General features: G+C 39.3%; 6 protein-coding genes across 7 annotated transcripts; 4 read left to right on the forward strand and 2 right to left on the reverse strand.

Annotated features, from left to right (window-relative positions):
- Positions 1–1,572: 1,572 nt before the first annotated feature.
- Positions 1,573–1,914, reverse strand: LOC103836691 (exosome complex component RRP4 homolog). Its single transcript, XM_009112985.2, has one exon. The coding sequence runs from the start codon at positions 1,912–1,914 to the stop codon at positions 1,573–1,575; it is 342 nt and encodes a 113-aa protein (XP_009111233.2).
- Positions 1,915–3,037: 1,123 nt separating this feature from the next.
- LOC103836619 (BSD domain-containing protein 1) lies at positions 3,038–4,738 on the forward strand. The gene has a single exon (XM_009112907.3). It carries the CDS (start codon positions 3,249–3,251, stop codon positions 4,602–4,604), a length of 1,356 nt encoding a protein of 451 aa, XP_009111155.1. The 5' UTR covers positions 3,038–3,248; the 3' UTR covers positions 4,605–4,738.
- Positions 4,739–4,865: 127 nt separating this feature from the next.
- LOC103836620 (sm-like protein LSM2) lies at positions 4,866–6,048 on the forward strand. Its single transcript, XM_009112908.2, has 3 exons — positions 4,866–5,004; positions 5,133–5,291; positions 5,781–6,048. The coding sequence occupies exons 1-3, from the start codon at positions 5,002–5,004 to the stop codon at positions 5,898–5,900; spliced, it is 282 nt and encodes a 93-aa protein (XP_009111156.1). The 5' UTR covers positions 4,866–5,001; the 3' UTR covers positions 5,901–6,048.
- Positions 6,049–6,121: 73 nt separating this feature from the next.
- Positions 6,122–9,567, reverse strand: LOC103836621 (isoamylase 2, chloroplastic). 2 transcript variants are annotated; one of them, XM_018653777.2, is made up of 2 exons: positions 9,114–9,346; positions 6,122–8,905 (listed from the first exon to the last, which is right to left on the reverse strand). In XM_018653777.2, the coding sequence occupies exon 2, from the start codon at positions 8,830–8,832 to the stop codon at positions 6,271–6,273; it is 2,562 nt and encodes an 853-aa protein (XP_018509293.1). In that variant the 5' UTR covers positions 8,833–8,905; positions 9,114–9,346; the 3' UTR covers positions 6,122–6,270. The 2 variants fall into 2 exon arrangements, with proteins under 2 accessions (XP_018509293.1, XP_009111157.1); XM_009112909.3 differs by lacking the exon at positions 9,114–9,346 and adding an exon at positions 9,364–9,567 and having other exon boundaries at positions 6,134–8,905.
- Positions 9,568–12,100: 2,533 nt separating this feature from the next.
- LOC103836622 (probable aspartic proteinase GIP2) lies at positions 12,101–14,282 on the forward strand. Its single transcript, XM_009112911.3, is given in 2 exon segments — positions 12,101–13,395; positions 13,398–14,282. Coding segments are annotated over 2 exon segments (1,455 nt in total). The 5' UTR covers positions 12,101–12,608; the 3' UTR covers positions 14,066–14,282.
- A 234-nt stretch (positions 14,283–14,516) lies between these two features.
- Positions 14,517–17,820, forward strand: LOC103836624 (probable aspartic proteinase GIP2). The gene has a single exon (XM_033277747.1). It carries the CDS (start codon positions 16,401–16,403, stop codon positions 17,766–17,768), a length of 1,368 nt encoding a protein of 455 aa, XP_033133638.1. The 5' UTR covers positions 14,517–16,400; the 3' UTR covers positions 17,769–17,820.
- The last annotated feature ends 9 nt before the right edge of the window (positions 17,821–17,829 follow it).

Here is a 17,829-nt window from a genome sequence, read left to right on the forward strand (position 1 = left end):
ACAATTTTCAGTTATAGTACTATTCATGTTTCCAAACATTACTAAAGTGTACTTCAGTTTTAATAATATAGATTTCTTTATTTCTTACTCATTGTGGTTATGACAACAACCTGTTGTTTGCTGTGTTTGTATGTAAAATGAGAAAACGTTTGAATTGAGGCAAATAAATGGAAAAGAGCTTGGACCACAAGTCTTAACAACACAAACATATGCATGAGATGGTCAACATTTGTAATACTTGCCAAATTTTGTCATTTGTAATTAAATCTTGGCTGTAAATTGTATAATACATTTTATTGTGTAAAAGTAAATGTTTTTTTCATTATTCGTTGTAAGACACTAGGGTAGTGGTCCTAGTGGACCAAATTTAGGATTATTGAAAAAGAAATTTGGCTTTCTTTTTGCAAGAGAGCCAAGGCAAGAAGTTCCAATCACAAAGAACACACACAAAAGTCTAGCCCCAGAAGAATAACATGGTCCAAGCACGTGAAGATTAACACACTCATTTTGGGACTCTGTGTTTGTTTGGTTTGTGGTCGAATACTCTCACCAAACGCGGCAATATAACTACTAGTACGTGTAACTCGAAAAGATTTGATTTGACTTTTGAACCGGTTCAGTTTTCTTCACGTCCTCCTAAATCGTAATAAGAATCTTAACGAAATTAAAATCGATAATTTTTTTTTTTGAAAATATATCCATGCCTTGAATTTATGTTCATAGGTCTCTTTCACTTCACACACTCTCTTCTTTTTTTTTTTAATAAAAAAAAAAATTCATCAAGTGATGATAATAAACACATGGCTTCACATTTGATTGCACTTATAAACTAATAATATATTATTATTTTTGTTTTGCATGTACCTTCTTTTTCATTGCTAGTTTGAGGTTGGGGCGTCATGTTTAGTACACACCTAACAAAACATGACCAATGTATTATCAATCTTTTGTCACAATCATGTCCTATAATCCCAATCGCAAAAAACTAATCATGTGCATAATAGAGACGGTGCAGTATTCATTATATAGACAAATCATTGTTGATTAATACATACGTAACCGGATCTTCTAGTACCCTTTTGCTTTACGGCTTGAACCCAAATCATGAACCCACAATGATGTTAACAATCTAAGTCATTATGGTTAGAACAAAGCTGGTTTGAAATGTATGAGACTGCAGATTTTGGATGGGGTAAACCGGTTTATGCAGGACCAATAGACTTGAGGCCTACGCTACAGGTTTGAGTGTTGTTGCCTCAAGGAGGAGTCGAATCTGGTGTCACTCGGCTTCTATCTTATATGATTGATTGTACGTAAATAAGTAAATGATGGATGCTACAGAAAAAAGCATATTGTAACATGATCTTATTGAAATTTTGGAAATTTATATGTAAGCATTTTTTTCCAGTAATATCAGTGGATCTTATTACAACAACTGTTAAAATCATGTTTTACAGAAATCTTTTATCCTGTTATATATGATTAACATATGTTTATAAATATGTTACACGTCTCTGTTGAATGAGCAACATAAAAAACTCAAGCTCTTTGATGACAGTTCAAATGAGGGATTCACTTTTTTCTCTTTTCACGTCTTCTTTCAGCTTCATTCTCTGAAACCACAACGTGAAACTCTGAACCAAGCATGTCGTGAGTGTCGATATTCTTTGAGTTACTGAGGTTAACAGTCTCCATGATCACTTCTAGTGTCACCGTGAAGCCAAGGTTAGATAAGACGCGTATCGCATTCCCCATTCCCCATTCTGCATATGCTTTGTGGAGTCTCGAGAGGAGTATGGCTTGCTCTTTGGTGGAAGAGGACGAGATCATCTCATCGTCCTTGTGATTATCCATCATCCCAGGATCTCTGACTTGGACCCGTATGAAACCATTGAAGCCGATAATCAACTTCATATGCTCCGTAGATCAACTTCATATACTCTCTAAATCAATGGACAAACCACGATAAAATTGTTATTGTAGAGAAACGAAGACAAAAAAAGTTCAAAACCTCTCTAATCATCATCATATGTTAGTTAATGATACAAATATCCATTAAAACTATGTTGTCATTATTTTTTGAATTTTTTTTAAAATCTATGTGTTATTTTAAAATTTCTAACCAAATTCTACATTTGTATTAATGTATTCTAAACTCTCTTTCATGGTACATGGCATTGTTCTATTTTTATCAATTAGTTTACTAAAACTTCATATGCTCCTAAATCAGTAGACAACCCACAATAAAATTGTTATTGTAGAGAAACGAAGACAAAAAAAGTTCAAAACCTCTCTAACTATCATCATATATTAGTTAATGATACAAATGTGCATTAAAACAATGTTATCATTTTTTTTGAATTTTTCTCAAAATCTTTGTGTAATCCCTACAAATTATTCAGTTTTTCAATAAATAGTTAATATAATGAAGCCTATAATCTTTAGTGTTATTTTAAAATTTATAACCAAATTCTACATTTGTATTAATGTATTCTAAACTCACTTTCATGGTACATGGGCATCGTTTTTTTTTATCAATTAATTTAGTAAGACTTCATATGCTCCCTAAATTAGTGGACAAATCACAATAAAATCGTTATTGTAGAGAAACAGAAGCAAAAAAGGTTCAAAACCTCTCTAACCATCATCATATGTTAGTTAATGATACAAATATGAATTAAAACAATATTTTCAATTTTTTTGAATTTTTTCTCAAAATCTATGTGTAACCCCTACAAATTATTCAGTTTTTCGGTAATATAATGAAGTACATAATCTTTAGTGTTATTTTAAAATTTCTAACCAAATTCTACATTTGTATTAATGTATTCTAAATTTTTTTCATAGTATATGGACATTCATATATTTTTTATCAATTTATTAATAAAATTTCATATGGTCCTTAAATCAGTAGACAAATTTTAATAAAATATTATTATAGAAAAACAGAGATAATAAAGATTTCAAATTTCTAACCGTTATTATATGTTATTTCATGATACAACTATATCTTCAAACAATATTGATTGAAATCTATGTGTTAGATAAATGTCCATTTTAAAAAATGTTTTTTTAGATAATGCTGAGAAACTGACGTTTCTCCTTGTGCTCTATATACGAAAAGCTTCAAGTGTTGTTGCGATCTCTCAATTTGTGACGTCAATTCAATTCGCATCCTTGACGCTCCAAATCATTCGCTCCACCGATCAGATTGATTGAAAACCCCCCAAAGATCTGAGATTTCAGCTATGAATTTCTTCAAATCCGTCTTCTCCGACGACCCAGATCCTCCTGAAACCGAATCCGAATCAGATTCACCCAAACACAGCGAAGAAGAACACGAAGATCCAGATCAATCTAATCCAGAACACGAAGACGACGACAACAGCGGATGGAGCTTCGGCGGTCTGATGAAAACCATAGCCGACAGATCCGAGTCCGTGATCGAAACCTACCGGCGAGATCTACAAGAGTTCGGGACAGGCTTGAAGAAGGAGATCGAAGTCGCGCAGGGATCGCTCGGTACCGTCGGACACGCCATCGACGAGCTTGGCAACACCGTGATTAAAGGCACGGCTGAGATCATCGCTCAAGGTAAAGAAGCGATCTTGGCGGCTGGTAACGAATCTGATTCTTCTGATAACACTAGTAGCGGTACTAGCTTGGGCCGTCGTGATAGCTTTAGCTCGAAGCCGTATAGTCGTTTCGATGCTCAGGTTCGCGCGGTTCAGGGAGATCTCGGCACTTACAGCGAAGAGCCTGAGGATTCGGATGATTACAAGAAGTGGGAGTCTGAGTTTTCTCTGGGGGAGAAAGGTGAGGAGATGGAGAGCTTGTTGGAGGGGAATGGAGATATGAGAGGAGTGTATAAGAGGGTTGTTGCTAGTGTGGTTGATCATGAGACGTTTTGGTTTAGGTATTTCTATAAGGTTCATAAGCTCAAGCAAGCTGAGGACTTGAGGGCTAATCTTGTGAAACGAGCTATTTCTTTGGATGATGAGGAAGAATTGAGCTGGGATATTGATGATGAGGAGGAGACCAGCGAGATAGTTGCTGCCAAAGATGTTTCAAGATTGAAACTTGAAGGGAATGATGATATGGGTAGAGGAGATGTGAGCAAGACTGCGAAAGATGAAGTGACAGTGTCTGAAGTTAGCAATGTTGGTCTGAAGACAGACACAGATTCTGTGGAGAAGAAGGAAACTGATAATGAACAAGTTCCAGAATCAAAACCAGTTGTTGATGCTGCAAAACAAGTAGTTGATGCTATTACTCCTCCTCCTCCTGCATCTGAGGAGGCTACAATCGAAGTTTTTGTCAAACCCGAAGCTGTTCCCAAATCCGAAGAGAGTGCTCCATCTCAAGACTCGGCAGCTAAACCAGATGGTGCTGCTTCTTCATCAGCTCAAGAAGAGGATTTGGGATGGGACGAGATTGAGGATATGAGCAGCATCGATGGAAAGGAAACGAGTCGTTCAAGTGGTGGAAGTCCAAACAGAGCAGAGCTGCGTAAACGCCTGAGTGCTGCAGAGGAAGATGAAGACTTAAGTTGGGACATTGAAGATGACGACGACGAAGAAACATCACCATCAACAAAAGCTTAATGTAGTCTACAAGAAAGTGTTTGTGCTTTTTTATTTCTCTCGTACTTAATCATATCACCATTCTGTTGTTTTCTCCTTTCACGTTCTGTTTTATTTGTTTGAAAATCATATGCTATAAAATTTGATTTGATCTTTAGTGTTCCAATTCGATTGAAATGAGAATAATCGCATAAACCAAAATGGCGGTAACCAAGGCCCAATAGTAATCATGGGCTTACGGGTCGGGTAAAAAGGATTCCGGGTCGATTCAAGAGAAATAAAATTGACCCAGAGAGCTCATTAGGGTATAGGTATACTTACCACACTCGAGAGGAAGTTGTAAAGTCTCTCAACTCTTCGCAAAGTTGTTGAATAACGAGCAGAGGGAGGGAGGAAGGAATCTGAGGAGGAGAAAATAATGGTAAAGTTGTATGCTTTCTTCTATTCGACGTCTGTCCTGAATTTCGAAATTTGATCTAACAAAGATCTCTTCTTTCTTCGAGCCAATGGTTTTTAGGGGTTTGATTTGTTATCTTTGTATGGGTGCAGTTGTTCTTTTCTTACTTCAAGGATTTGGTTGGACAAGAAGTAACGGTTGAGCTGAAGAACGATTTGGCAATCAGAGGGACTCTTCATTCAGTTGATCAGTACCTCAATATCAAGCTCGAGAACACTCGGGTTGTTGATCAGGACAAGTTCCCTCACATGGTAAAATTAAAAAGCTCCATGACTCTTGTCTTTAGTTGTTTATCTGCTAAATGGAATCCTGTAGTTGTTATAGTTCATTAGGTTTGATCAGGAAACGCTTGCTTGCTCTTCTTCCTTGTTGATGAATTTGAAAGCTTAAAGCTTGGCTCTTGCACATGTGTTTAACCCATCAACCTCTCTTAGATCTTCCCCACTTGCGTTTTGTTGTGAGATTTGGCTATTTACATCTAATGCATTCTCTGTGGATTCACATGTTTTATGGAATTTCTGCTAGTATACTGCATTTGATATAGCCATTTAGATTTTTCAAGTCTTCTCATAAGTACAGTGTCTTTGCAATTTGTTTGCGGAATGGTTCTCAATGTTGTTATCAGCTTGATATTTGTACTCAATTTGTTCTTCTTGTCACACCTTAAGAAGAATCATCTCATGGAGTAACTAACATGTTCTTCTCTAACAATATTTTGCCTACTGAATTGAATTCTGCAGCTTTCGGTCAGAAACTGTTTCATCAGAGGATCTGTGGTGAGGTACGTGCAGTTACCTCCTGATGGAGTCGATGTTGATCTACTTCATGATGCTGCTAGAAGAGAAGCTCGAGGTGCTTGATGATTCCTCCAACACCTCAATTGTATCTCCAAACTTAATCTCTTTATTAACAAGACTTGCTTCTTCATTTTTCCATTTTCATGTAATCCCTTGATATGTAATGAATCTTTTTCTGTTATCTCTATCAAAGATTTATCTGTTCTCAACATTACAAACCCCAAGCAACACAAAATAATCAGTTTTATGTGAAACCTTGTATTAGAACCGGTAATGATGACTAATTTGAGGAGATATATAGTCAGATTAAGTTTTGGATACAAGATAAAAAAAGGCAATAAATGTTGTTAGTGTACCATTACAGATATTGAGGAAAGTCATTACTGAAAATATGATTACACAAAAATATTTAACAAAGATCATAACTTGACTTCTAAGCAGTGGTTTCAAAAAGGGTACAACTGTACGGCTTCATCTCATACACTACCAGTTCATCCTTTGTTACAACGGTCTGCCCTTCAACAGAGAAAAACCCCGGGAAAGGAAGAGATGTGTCCACCAATCGCCTCCATTTGCTTCTTCCTTCGGGTAGCGTAGGTAATGTTACCTTCTCAGGATGATCACTTGCATTGAATCCAATAAACAGATCATTGTTCTTTGGCTCAGTTGTTTCTTCCTCTGACTCTGCTCTGATCCTCAATGCCAAGAATCTGGAAGCAGTGTCTTCCCAGTTCGGTGTTGTCTGGTCATTTGCATACCAAACAATGTTCTTAGGTTTCAGAAACTTACTCCTTTGAAACACATCGCTTCTCCTTGCTCTAACCGAAGTCATGAAAGAGATGAACTGAGTGATCTGTGCACCGAAACCAGAAGCTAACATGTTCCAGTCAAATGGTTTCCTTGATTCTAACAAAGGCGAGCCATTTGTAGAGACTCCACATTCATCTCCCATGTTGAGCACAGGGATTCCAACTGAAATGTACTGTATAAACAACAAGTTGCGGATTTGTTTCAGCCTCGTTTGAAGAACAGCTGACTTGTTTGTCTCTCCTTCTTCCCCACAGTTCCAGCTTACCTCTGACGCTAGCTCAGGGCCACTGAAACTGACCAAGTCAACGAGAGAGAGTCCTGAGTTTCTTGAAACGTAGTTGAAGGAGAAAGCAGGACCTCTTCCATCTGTGAATATGTCGCCACTTCCACAAACTCTTGTAGCCAGGTCGCTGAGAACGCCTCTTCCCCTCACAAAGTTCCTTACATCTCGACAGTATCTTGTATTGAGTTCCGCCCATCGTTTCCAGTGAGGGAACTTTACTTCCTTTGGCATCTTCATGTCATGTGGATCCCAGCAATCAGCAATCAGTTTTGTTCTTGCTAGCTGTGGATCAAAAGATATTGCTTCAACCAAGGGAGGTCGAGACAGTTGTTCACCGTGGACGCCTCTCAAGAGAGAAGAAGCATTGATGAAACAAAACCCATCTACATGAAACTCTGTTACCCAATAACGCAGGCTCTCCAGTATCAGCTGCTGGACAACAGGATAGTTACAGTTCAAGTAACTTTTAGAATCCTTTCCATTGTAATAATAGGAACTGTCGTCAATCCCTTGAAGAGCTCCAGACTCAGCAGTATGTGTAAACACTACTTCCAAAAGTACCTCAATCCCCTCACTGTGCAGTCTCTTTACCACCTCTTTCATCGAGTTAACTGCGGATTCATGGCCATACATGTCCGTAGGTGAAAAGAAATGAAAGGGAAAGTAAGGACCCTTTTGCTCGGAGAATGAAAAGATTGGCTCCAGGAGAACAGCGTTGATTCCAAGGGCTTTCAAGTGGTTCACTTTCTCAGCTACACCAGAAAATGTCCCTGCCACATTAGTTGGCAGCTTGGAGGATTTGTGCTGTGTGAAATCCTTTACATTCAACCGGTAAACAATGAGTTTCTCCAGTGGTATGTTTGGAGACACATCTCTTCCCCAATCAAAAGAAGAGTTTTTGGATATACTTCCAAGAAACTTCGGAGAGATGGTTTTCTCAATGACTCTGGCATACGGATCCAAAACAATACTCTCAGCTTCATCATCTTCAGAGTTAGTAGATTCCTTGCAACGGTACCCATATCTCACAAAACCCCATGTTTTATCAACTGAAGCATGCCAGACATCACCTGTTCGGTTGACATAAGGATCAAGATCAAGCTCCAACGCAGGTCTATTGGTAGTGCTATCATCATACAAGCACAACACCAAACTCTTAGAGTTTCTTGAAAAGAATGCGAAATTCCACGAGCCACCACCATCTGGTCCGGATGAAAGGCCTAATGGAAGTGGATGACCAGCAGTGAAACCAACTGGGACACAGAAGTTTGTGTCCCTGTGAGACAGCATTTCCAGACCGTTCGGATCATTTGCTGACACTAACTTGAGCCGAAACGATAGGTAGAAAGGAGATTCTTTCCCGTCAAATTCTAGCTCTAGCATTAACTCAGACAATGATCTTTTCAGAAAGGGAGTTTGTGAGTCTTGATCAGAGTTTTCGAAATCCAGAGGCAAGAAACAGGAAGAATCAGACCTGTAGACACCCCAAACCATCACCAGACTACTCTTGTTGTCAGCACCATTTGGTTCCAGCGATGAGACATAAACCATGATACTGTACTTTTCTCTCTTCTTTTCAACTTTAACTTTAACAAGAGCACCAGACTTGGTCCTGAATAGATAGGATGCTACCTTCTTCAGGTCATGGACCTTAGCACCTCTCGTAGACACATGTTCCTCCTTCAGCTCGACAGAAGTTTTTGAAGCACAGATCTTACTCAACCCATAACTTCCCAAATCCCTGTAGATATGTTCTCTTGTAACTACTAGCGTCTCAGATCCACGTTTAGTCTTGTTCTTACCAGTTAAGAAACTGGCAGAAGGAAACCTCCATGTTTCAGTGATGCCATTGTTTATTAGACAAGAAGATCTGATCCCAGCTGATGGTGACCAAGCAGCCATTTATTGAGAAAAACGGCAGAGAAAGCTTCTCTCTTTATCCCTTAAACTTTAGCAGTCTAGGCAATAAATATCCCTGAAATCACAAGTAGAACAACAAACCTCTTATGTTATTATTGCTAAAACAAGGCAGATCAAACACCAAAGCTCTCTATGAAGGGATGAAGGAAAGAAAACAGAAAGCAAATCACAATCTGGTTTTAAAATGAATTTCACAAATGATCTTTACTGAAACAAAAGCTCCAACCAATTGATAAGATGAGATTCAGTTATAAAGTCTCTACCTTCTAATCAGATTCTAGCAGAATTGAGCTCGAATCAGCTAAACCGTCAACACAAAACTAAAATTACAGCAAAGTTTCCTCCTTTTTTCACATGGGCATTTCAAATTCTAGCACATTGAGGCAGTAGACTCAACATTAACAAGAAGAAGTCTCAGGCTCAAGATAAATCTAAACACTTTGAGGAATAAAGGGGAGACGGGAAAGCGTAAAGAAGAGACAAACATCTTTTAAGAAAAAGTCGAGAGCTTACTGTCGCATAAGCATCATCACCGACATCGAAGCAGAACACGAGCTTCTAAAAGGATGAGATTTTTCATAGTGATTGAAACATAGATACTATATCTGAGAATACCCATCATCTGATCCTGAGATTGAGTGTGTGTACGTCAGTTTATGATTTGATTTTTCTTGCGGTGTGAAAATGTAATAAAAGGTTTTTGTCTTATTCCTTTTTTTTTGAACACAACTTAATTTCATTGAGACTTAACTTGTTTGGTTACAATAACATGAGGAAATGTGACATCCTCTTTCATTAAAAGCATAAACAACACAAATAAAAAAAGCTAAGTAGGATAATTCTTCAAGAGAAGATGATGACAGCAAAATCAAGACCAAGCTTAACTGCGTCAATAAGGCTTTCACGACGAAGTCGGATAGCTGAAAGATAGTCACAAGTGACGTTGAGAGCCAGTTCTCACCTACGAAAAAAACCGCAGTAGACTCGATTGCATCTTCTGGCCCCGTACAGACCGCTACACAAGATGACAAAACGGTGAAGAAGCTGAAACTATACCTCGATAATGAAACCGAGAAAACATCTCCTTTCAAGGAAAGAACGAATGGTGGTAAAGGACACTTCTCACGAGAGAAGGAAGGTGAAATCGAGTCCCAAACCGGCGCACCCACCGGTGAATTCATCCCAAAGGAGAGATATGGCAATATGCATTGAAAGGAGATTCCAGTGAACCCACCGAAAATCTCTATAAATTTAACCCAAACACCCAAACCCATTGTAATATGAATCGCATCTTCTTTCTTGAATTTGGGTTTTATCAAGCTGAACTTTGGGCTGGCAGGTTTGGTAGCTTCGACGGGCCAAGCCCAAACGTAATTGAAATCCAGCCCACTATCCACAACTTGCTCGGAGCGAGACGCGTCGGATCTTGGCCATTCGACGGTGCCGTGGAAGAGGTCACCGGAGAAGCTTTGTCGAAGAGGAACAGTATAGCCGTTTAGGAGGATCCACGCATAGGAGGAGAGCACCACTTTAGGAGATGAGTAGAGTGAAGAACCACCGACAAAATTCGGATCTAATCTCGTGGAGCTTTGAGATCTGGTGCCTGAACACTGGAGAGGAGCAAACCATGGTGTGATAATAGGCTCAAGCCTTCCCGAAGAAAGAAAGGAAGAGCTCTTCAGATGAAATATCTGCTCCAAAGATATATGAAAGCACGGGACAAAGTTGATAACATAACCTGTCCCACGGCAGCCAGAGGGAGGTTCATCGGGAACTGTCCCTGAGAACCGGAACACAGCGGTGGTGAGAGAACCCTCTCGACTCGTCGCTGGGGGAGAGGCCATCTGAGGAAGAGAGACCGCCGGAAGATCTGAGACGAAGAGTCCTCGGCTTCGTCGTTGAATCCATAGGTGTCTTTCTCCTTCGATTGACCAACAGAAGCGATCTAGTGACAAACAAAACAGGATGCGTGACAGAGCCATGAAGATGAGAGCTAGCAGCACGCCGGAAATAGTACCCCGCGCCGACGAGAAACCGCTTCGCCGGCGCCGGATAAACTAGATCTTGGTCTTATTCCTTTTTGAAGTTTTAACATAGTAACATTGTGTAGATGATGACTATTTATATTGTGTTTAGAAGTTAAACCAAATTAATAATACATTACATAAGTTATTTGTCATTCAATCATATTTTACTATATAGACCATTTTCAATTGTATTTGCTTATAAATATAATTATTTAGTATACTTGTGCATGTTATAAGTCGTTTATAATAGTTTGCCAAATATATGTTATCTGTTTCAAAGTAAGTTATATAAAACAATCACCTAAAATATTTAAAAAAAGAAGTGTGCATCCGAAAATTATATTAAAATTAAAGTTGAGATTTTTATTTCAAAATTAAGAATTTAGTTAGTATAATTATGCATCACCTATTAAATTTCATCAATGCAAATTTAAATTTTCAACTATAAATTTATTTTGGATATTTTGAAATAAATATATCTTAGTACATTATACTCATATTCAAATTAGTTAGCATATGGGTCTTAGCTGCTTATGATAGATGAACTTCATTTTTCACATATTTATCTAATCACCACTAGTAACTATCTCATAATTACAGGCAATTATTTCAAGAACACTCCACTTGTTGTTTTATAATTTATATCTTAGACGTTTATCTTGAAAATGTTCAAATATTAACCGAACGGATGTTGATTTATTTGACTGTTAAAAAAAAAGACAAATAAAATTTGATATAGTATATGATAGTGTATGTGATTACGATGTAAAATAGAAACGTGTGTATATTCTTCAGCATATCCATTCATTGACGAGACCCCGCAATCAATGTGTGTTGTTGGTTTATTCATACAAATCAAATGTCAATCGCGTTAATAATAGTCTCTTTTAAGAACGTAACTATAAGTATATCATTAGCTAGTAGGATCTCTAATCTAAAAATTAGTTTGCTTAAACTAGCTCATTCTTGTGTATTTAAATCTTCTATTTGCTTAATACTGAACAGTGGATACAATAAATGTTATTATTGCCTTGCTCATCAATTGTTATGTATTTTGTTTGGACAAGCCAAACTCTTTCTTGCGTTGGTAGATAAGTTATTAGAACAAGACTAGTTGATTTTGTGGACAAACTATAATATTTAATTTCTTTCTTGGATTTAGATTAGCATGCATTGTGAATTTATTCAAAAGGAGTGTTAGATCAAAGGTCCCTAGATTAAAATACAAAATTTTCAAACCGTGGAATTCCGAATTAGATGTTTTGACAAGAGATAATAATAAAGATGATTATCCTAAATATTAAAGAAACGTCTGTGGACGTGTCGGAACAAGAAATGATGTACTAATTTATAGAAACTCCCCAAAACAAAAATTATTAACTATGAAAATCAATTAATAATCGAATAAAAAAAAGTAGAAGTCAAAAAGTCAAGAAAGGCACCCACCCAACTGGCTTTGCGTCACCTACCTTTGCTTCTATTACCATCCACGGTGTCTCTCTGTTACTGCTGATCACGTATGAATCATTAGCCAATTGAGTAGCACTAAGCACAACACTAACTCAAATATTTTTAAGAAACATCAAGTAAAATTCGGTAAAATATGGCATCCGAATGTGCTTTAGCTTGAGTCCTATTATTAAATCTAAACTCATCTAGAACAAAAAACCAAAAGAAAAGCTGAATTTGTGTCACTTTCACATAAAGAGACGCGAAATCACGTAACGAGATATGTCATATCATATTGAATATATCAAAGTCAATAACGTCACACCATCACATTATCTAATTATTCAAATTTGCCGACACTCAACCCCAAAATCTCTCACTATAAATACCACACAGAAACCTTCTTGTTCAAATCATCATCATCATCATCTTACAATGGCGTCTTCACCTTTCATCTCCCTTCTTCTTCTCTTGATCATCTCACTATCATCATCCTCATTTGCTCAACCATCATTCCGACCAAAAGCTCTCGTTCTCCCTGTCACCAAAGACCAAACCACCCTCCAGTACACCACTGTCATCAACCAGCGCACTCCTCTCGTCCCCGCCTCCGTTGTCTTCGACCTCGGTGGTCGTAATCTCTGGGTAGACTGCGACAGAGGTTACGTCTCCTCCACTTACCGCTCCCCTCGCTGCCGCTCCGCCGTGTGCTCACGTGCCGGCTCAGACGGCTGCAGCCAGTGCTTCTCTCCTCCGAGACCTGGCTGTAACAACAACACATGCAGCGGAACTCCAGACAACACCGTCACCAGAACCGCAACTTCCGGCGAAATCGCTACAGACGTAGTCTCTATCCAATCCACCAACGGATCCAACCCGGGTCGGATCGTTCAAATCCCGGACTTGGTTTTCGTTTGCGGGGCAACGTTTCTGCTCCAAGGACTCGCTAGCGGAACCGTCGGTATGGCTGGGATGGGACGCCACAACATCGGTTTACCATCTCAGTTCGCCGCCGCGTTTAGCTTTAACCGGAAGTTCGCCGTCTGTCTCACTTCCGGTAGAGGCGTCGCCTCTTCGGCAACGGACCTTACGTGTTCCTCCCCGGGATTCCAATCTCCACCGTCGCCACCACGCCGTTGCTCATCAACCCGGTGAGCACTGCGTCTGCGTTTCCATCAGGGGAGAAGTCCTCCGAGTACTTCATCGGCGTGACGGCGATCAAAATCGACGAGAAGACCGTTCCGATCAACGCCACGCTCTTGAAAATCGACGGGACCACCGGAGTCGGAGGAACCAAGATCAGCACGGTGAATCCGTACACGGTGTTGGAGACGTCGATATACAACGCATTCACGTCGGCATACGTCAGAGAAGCCGCGGGGAGGAACATCACTCGAGTTGCTTCGGTGGCTCCCTTCGGCGCGTGTTTCAGCACGGAGAACGTCGGAGTAACGCGTCTCGGATATGCTGTGCCGGAGATTCAGCTTGTGCTTCACAGCAACGACGTCGTTTGGAGGATATTCGGAGCTAACTCGATGGTCAGCGTCAGTGATGACGTCATCTGTTTGGGTTTCGTCGACGGAGGAGTCAACGCGCGAACCTCTGTGGTAATTGGAGGGTACCAGCTGGAAGATAATTTGATTGAATTCGATTTGGCGAGTAACAGATTTGGGTTTAGTTCCACATTACTGGGCCGTCGCACTAATTGTGCCAACTTCAATTTCACTTCCACTGCATAATTAATTCTATTTGATCATATATTCTTAAAAATAAAGGTTTTCTTCGGTGGCAATGTTTGATATGGTTAATAAGGGGCCTATGAATAATTTGTAGGCAAATTTTCTTACTTTATTTGAATAATGTTGTAATGTTTGAATATAATATACACTTAGATTTTGAATAATGTTGTAATGTTTGAATATTAGTAATATACATACAATATAGTTGTTGTTAATTTATCTGTGATTCTGTAAGTGTTTACAGAATTTTATTAACTGAGAATTCTATTAAAATGGGCTTAGAGGTCCAAATGATAGTTCATACAGAGACAAGCTTTTGCCAACGAGTCGGCCGGTTCATTAAAACGACGCGAAATGAAAGAAACAGAAACAAAGGTGAAATCGGAAGAGATAAACGAGTCAACATCCACCACTAGATGAAAGAAACAAAAACAAAGGTGAAACAAAGGTGAATTCGAAAGAGTCGGCATGCTTTTATTTTCTTATTTACCAAAACGAAAAACAAAGGTTCTTTCCTAAACACACACACATATATACCAGTTAAAAATACATATATAACAATAATAATAACTGGTGTTAAAAAAAACAATAATAATAACTTATCACTTTTTAAATTTCATGATCAAAGAATAGTAGAAAGGTTCATGTTCTTTTAGATGTAGGAGTTGAGGTAGCGTTTTTTCTTAAGGATCTACTCATAAAACTCATTTAAATGTACACATGGGTGAGTGAAAAAATATTTGGTTGTAACGTGCCATTCCTAAGTATGTTTTCTTAATATGAATCGCAGTGAAAGACATTGTCGACAGTTTCGCATATGGCAATATAATGCCATACATGCATGAGTAACTAGCAATGAAGCAGACAAGTGAGACAACTCCATCAGGAACAATAGATACCATTTCTTCCAAAAGTTTTCCATAATCCTCACAACACACGGATCACTTCTCATGCCGAATTTGGTGCTAACACGAAGCTGATCACGCAAACGCAAGAAGAAAATAACCACTAATAATAATATATACAACTAACAACATGACTGAAACTAAGAAGACGGTATAAAGATTAATTGGGCTCAAGGTCCTTGATGTATGAACACCTCCCGATGCCAGCTTGTTGGACGCGTTGAAGTCCATGAAGTGCGTCCGCGGTCCATGCTAGAGAGATGCGCTGCATCACGAACCTTCTTTTTTGTTTTTTTTTTATATTAAACATTTTTCAGTATATATATACACATACATATCTGGCTTTTGTAGTTTGTAAGTAGGCCATGCTCTATAAAAGATATGAATCCCAGTCAAATAACTCGATCCCATATGCCAAGATCTAGTTCTGTCTGTTATGATGATTCTCGGTACTGACGAGATAATATTTAAATACGATTGTGTTAATTGTTCGTCTCGGGATCAGTCAATACATCACGTTGTAAACAAGTTTTTTTTTTTTTTTTTGGACATCAAACAAATTAAATTTAGTAGTACTATAAGATAAATAGAATCAAAAGTTGAAAGTCGAACTTTTCATAATTGTGAAACAATAAAGTTCAACAGAATAATGTCAAAGGGCACCACCCATCAAGCTGGCTTGCACCGCTTACGCTTTTTTTGTGCGACTTACGCTACATCCATCGTGTTTCATCTTATCATTAGCCTAGGTATCATTAACTAGTCTTTCTGTATTATTTTACTTGATCACTCTAATATTTCATCACACTATTGGATAGTTTTTATATAAAAAAGGCTAATGGATAAGTATTGGACCATATTTTTGATAATTACTATTTAATAATGTAAAATTTCATATAGTTGATCAGGTCTGCATAATCCATCTAGAAAGCAATCAGATTAAAAGATGCAGTTTATCATTGACATCAACGTTTTAACTTTTATAATGAAGAGAAGAATCAAAGCGCTAGGAGTCTTCTAAAACGCCCCCAGAAGAAGCATGTTAATGAGTATCATATGTGCCATCCAAGACAATCAACTTTCTCTGCTTAAGTTTCCATTGATGCTTCAGCATTTGTTTGGACAAGTTTTTAACAAAGATCGCATGTATAAAATCGTAAACAAGTTAATCTACGGCAATCGAAAAAAGAAACTATTTTCTCTATTTTTGTCAACTATCATCTATTGTTTAATAAACCCAAAAAGATACTGGATTTGATTTTGCATCATTTTAAAAATAAAAGAAAAGAGGATCCAACTCAGGAAGCCATATCTCACGCTCATATTCAAAGTAATATTCACATAAACCCAAAATCCCCTATAAATACACACTGTCACACATTTGCATACACACTCTTCTTCCTCACTCCATAATCATATCATCATCTCTAATGGCTTCTTCTACTTACATATTCTCAGCTCTTCTTCTCTGTATCTTCTCACTCTCATCATCAAGCTCACTCGCTAAACAATCTCCCCGACCAAATGCTCTCGTTCTCCCAATAACAAAAGACAAAACTACACTCCAGTACACGACCGTCATCAACAGTGGCACTTCTAGAAATGAGCCAGGCACGCCTCTAGTGGCTGCCTCCCTTGTCTTCGACCTCGGTGGTCGACATCTCTGGGTCGAAACGGACACATACTACTGGTCCACTTCATTCCAAACCAGCCACTGCAACTCCCCCATGTGCTACCGCGCCGGCTCCCATGGCTGTAGCCGTTGCTACTCGGATTACAGACCTGGCTGTAACGCTGACCCTTGCACCCTAACATTCAAAAACCCCGTCAACGGAATGGTAGATACAGGCGACATTGCTTCGGAAGCTGTTTTTATTCAGTCCACTAACGGGTCGAACCCGGGCCGGGTCGTTAAAATCCCCAGTTTGATTATCTCATTGGGAACAAGGGATCTCCTTAACGGACTTGCTAATGGAACCGTCGGTATGGCCGGAATGGGACGCCACAGCGTCATCGGACTACCGTCGCAATTCGCCAAGGCGTTTGGTTTCAACCGCAAATTCGCAGTCTGTCTCCCTTCTTCTTCTTCTTCTGGAGGAAGAGGCGTCGCCTTCTTCGGTGGTAACGGACCGTACGTGTTCCTCCCAGGGATCAAGATCTCCCAGCTTACTACCACGCCCTTGCTCGTCAATCCCGTGCTCGTTGCGGACCCGATCATTTACGAACCGTTTGTATACGGCGAGAAATCACCCGAGTATTTCATCGGCGTAACGGCGATCAAAGTCGCCGAGAAAACTGTTCCGATCAACACGAGTCTGTTGAAGATCAATGGAACCACCGGATTGGGAGGAACCAAGCTCAGCACGGTGAACCCCTACACGGTGTTGGAGACATCTATTTTCAAGGCCGTTACGTCGGCGTTTGTCAGAGAAGCCACCGCCAGGAACATCACTCGAGTTCCGTCGGTGAAGCCTTTTGGCGCGTGTGTCAGCACTAAGAACGTCGTTGTCACGCGCCTTGGATACGCGGTGCCGGAGATCCAGCTTGTGCTGCAGAGCAAGGACGTCGTTTGGAGAATCTTCGGAGCTAACTCCATGGTGAGCGTCCACAGTGACGTCATCTGTCTGGGTTTTGTTGACGGAGGAGTCAATGCGGAAACTTCTGTGGTGGTCGGAGGGTTGCAGCTGGAAGACAATTTGATCGAAATTGATCTGGCGAAAAACACACTAGGCTTTAGCTCGACGCTGTTGGGACGTCAAACTAATTGTGCCAACTTCAATTTCACTTCCACTGCCTGATTTGATCGAATGTTTGAGCTGATTAATGCTAATATTTACTTTATTTGAATAATGTTTGTTT

This window comes from Brassica rapa, chromosome A08 (genome assembly GCF_000309985.2).
Source record: "Brassica rapa cultivar Chiifu-401-42 chromosome A08, CAAS_Brap_v3.01, whole genome shotgun sequence".
In the NCBI taxonomy this organism is placed as follows: domain Eukaryota; kingdom Viridiplantae; phylum Streptophyta; class Magnoliopsida; order Brassicales; family Brassicaceae; genus Brassica; species Brassica rapa.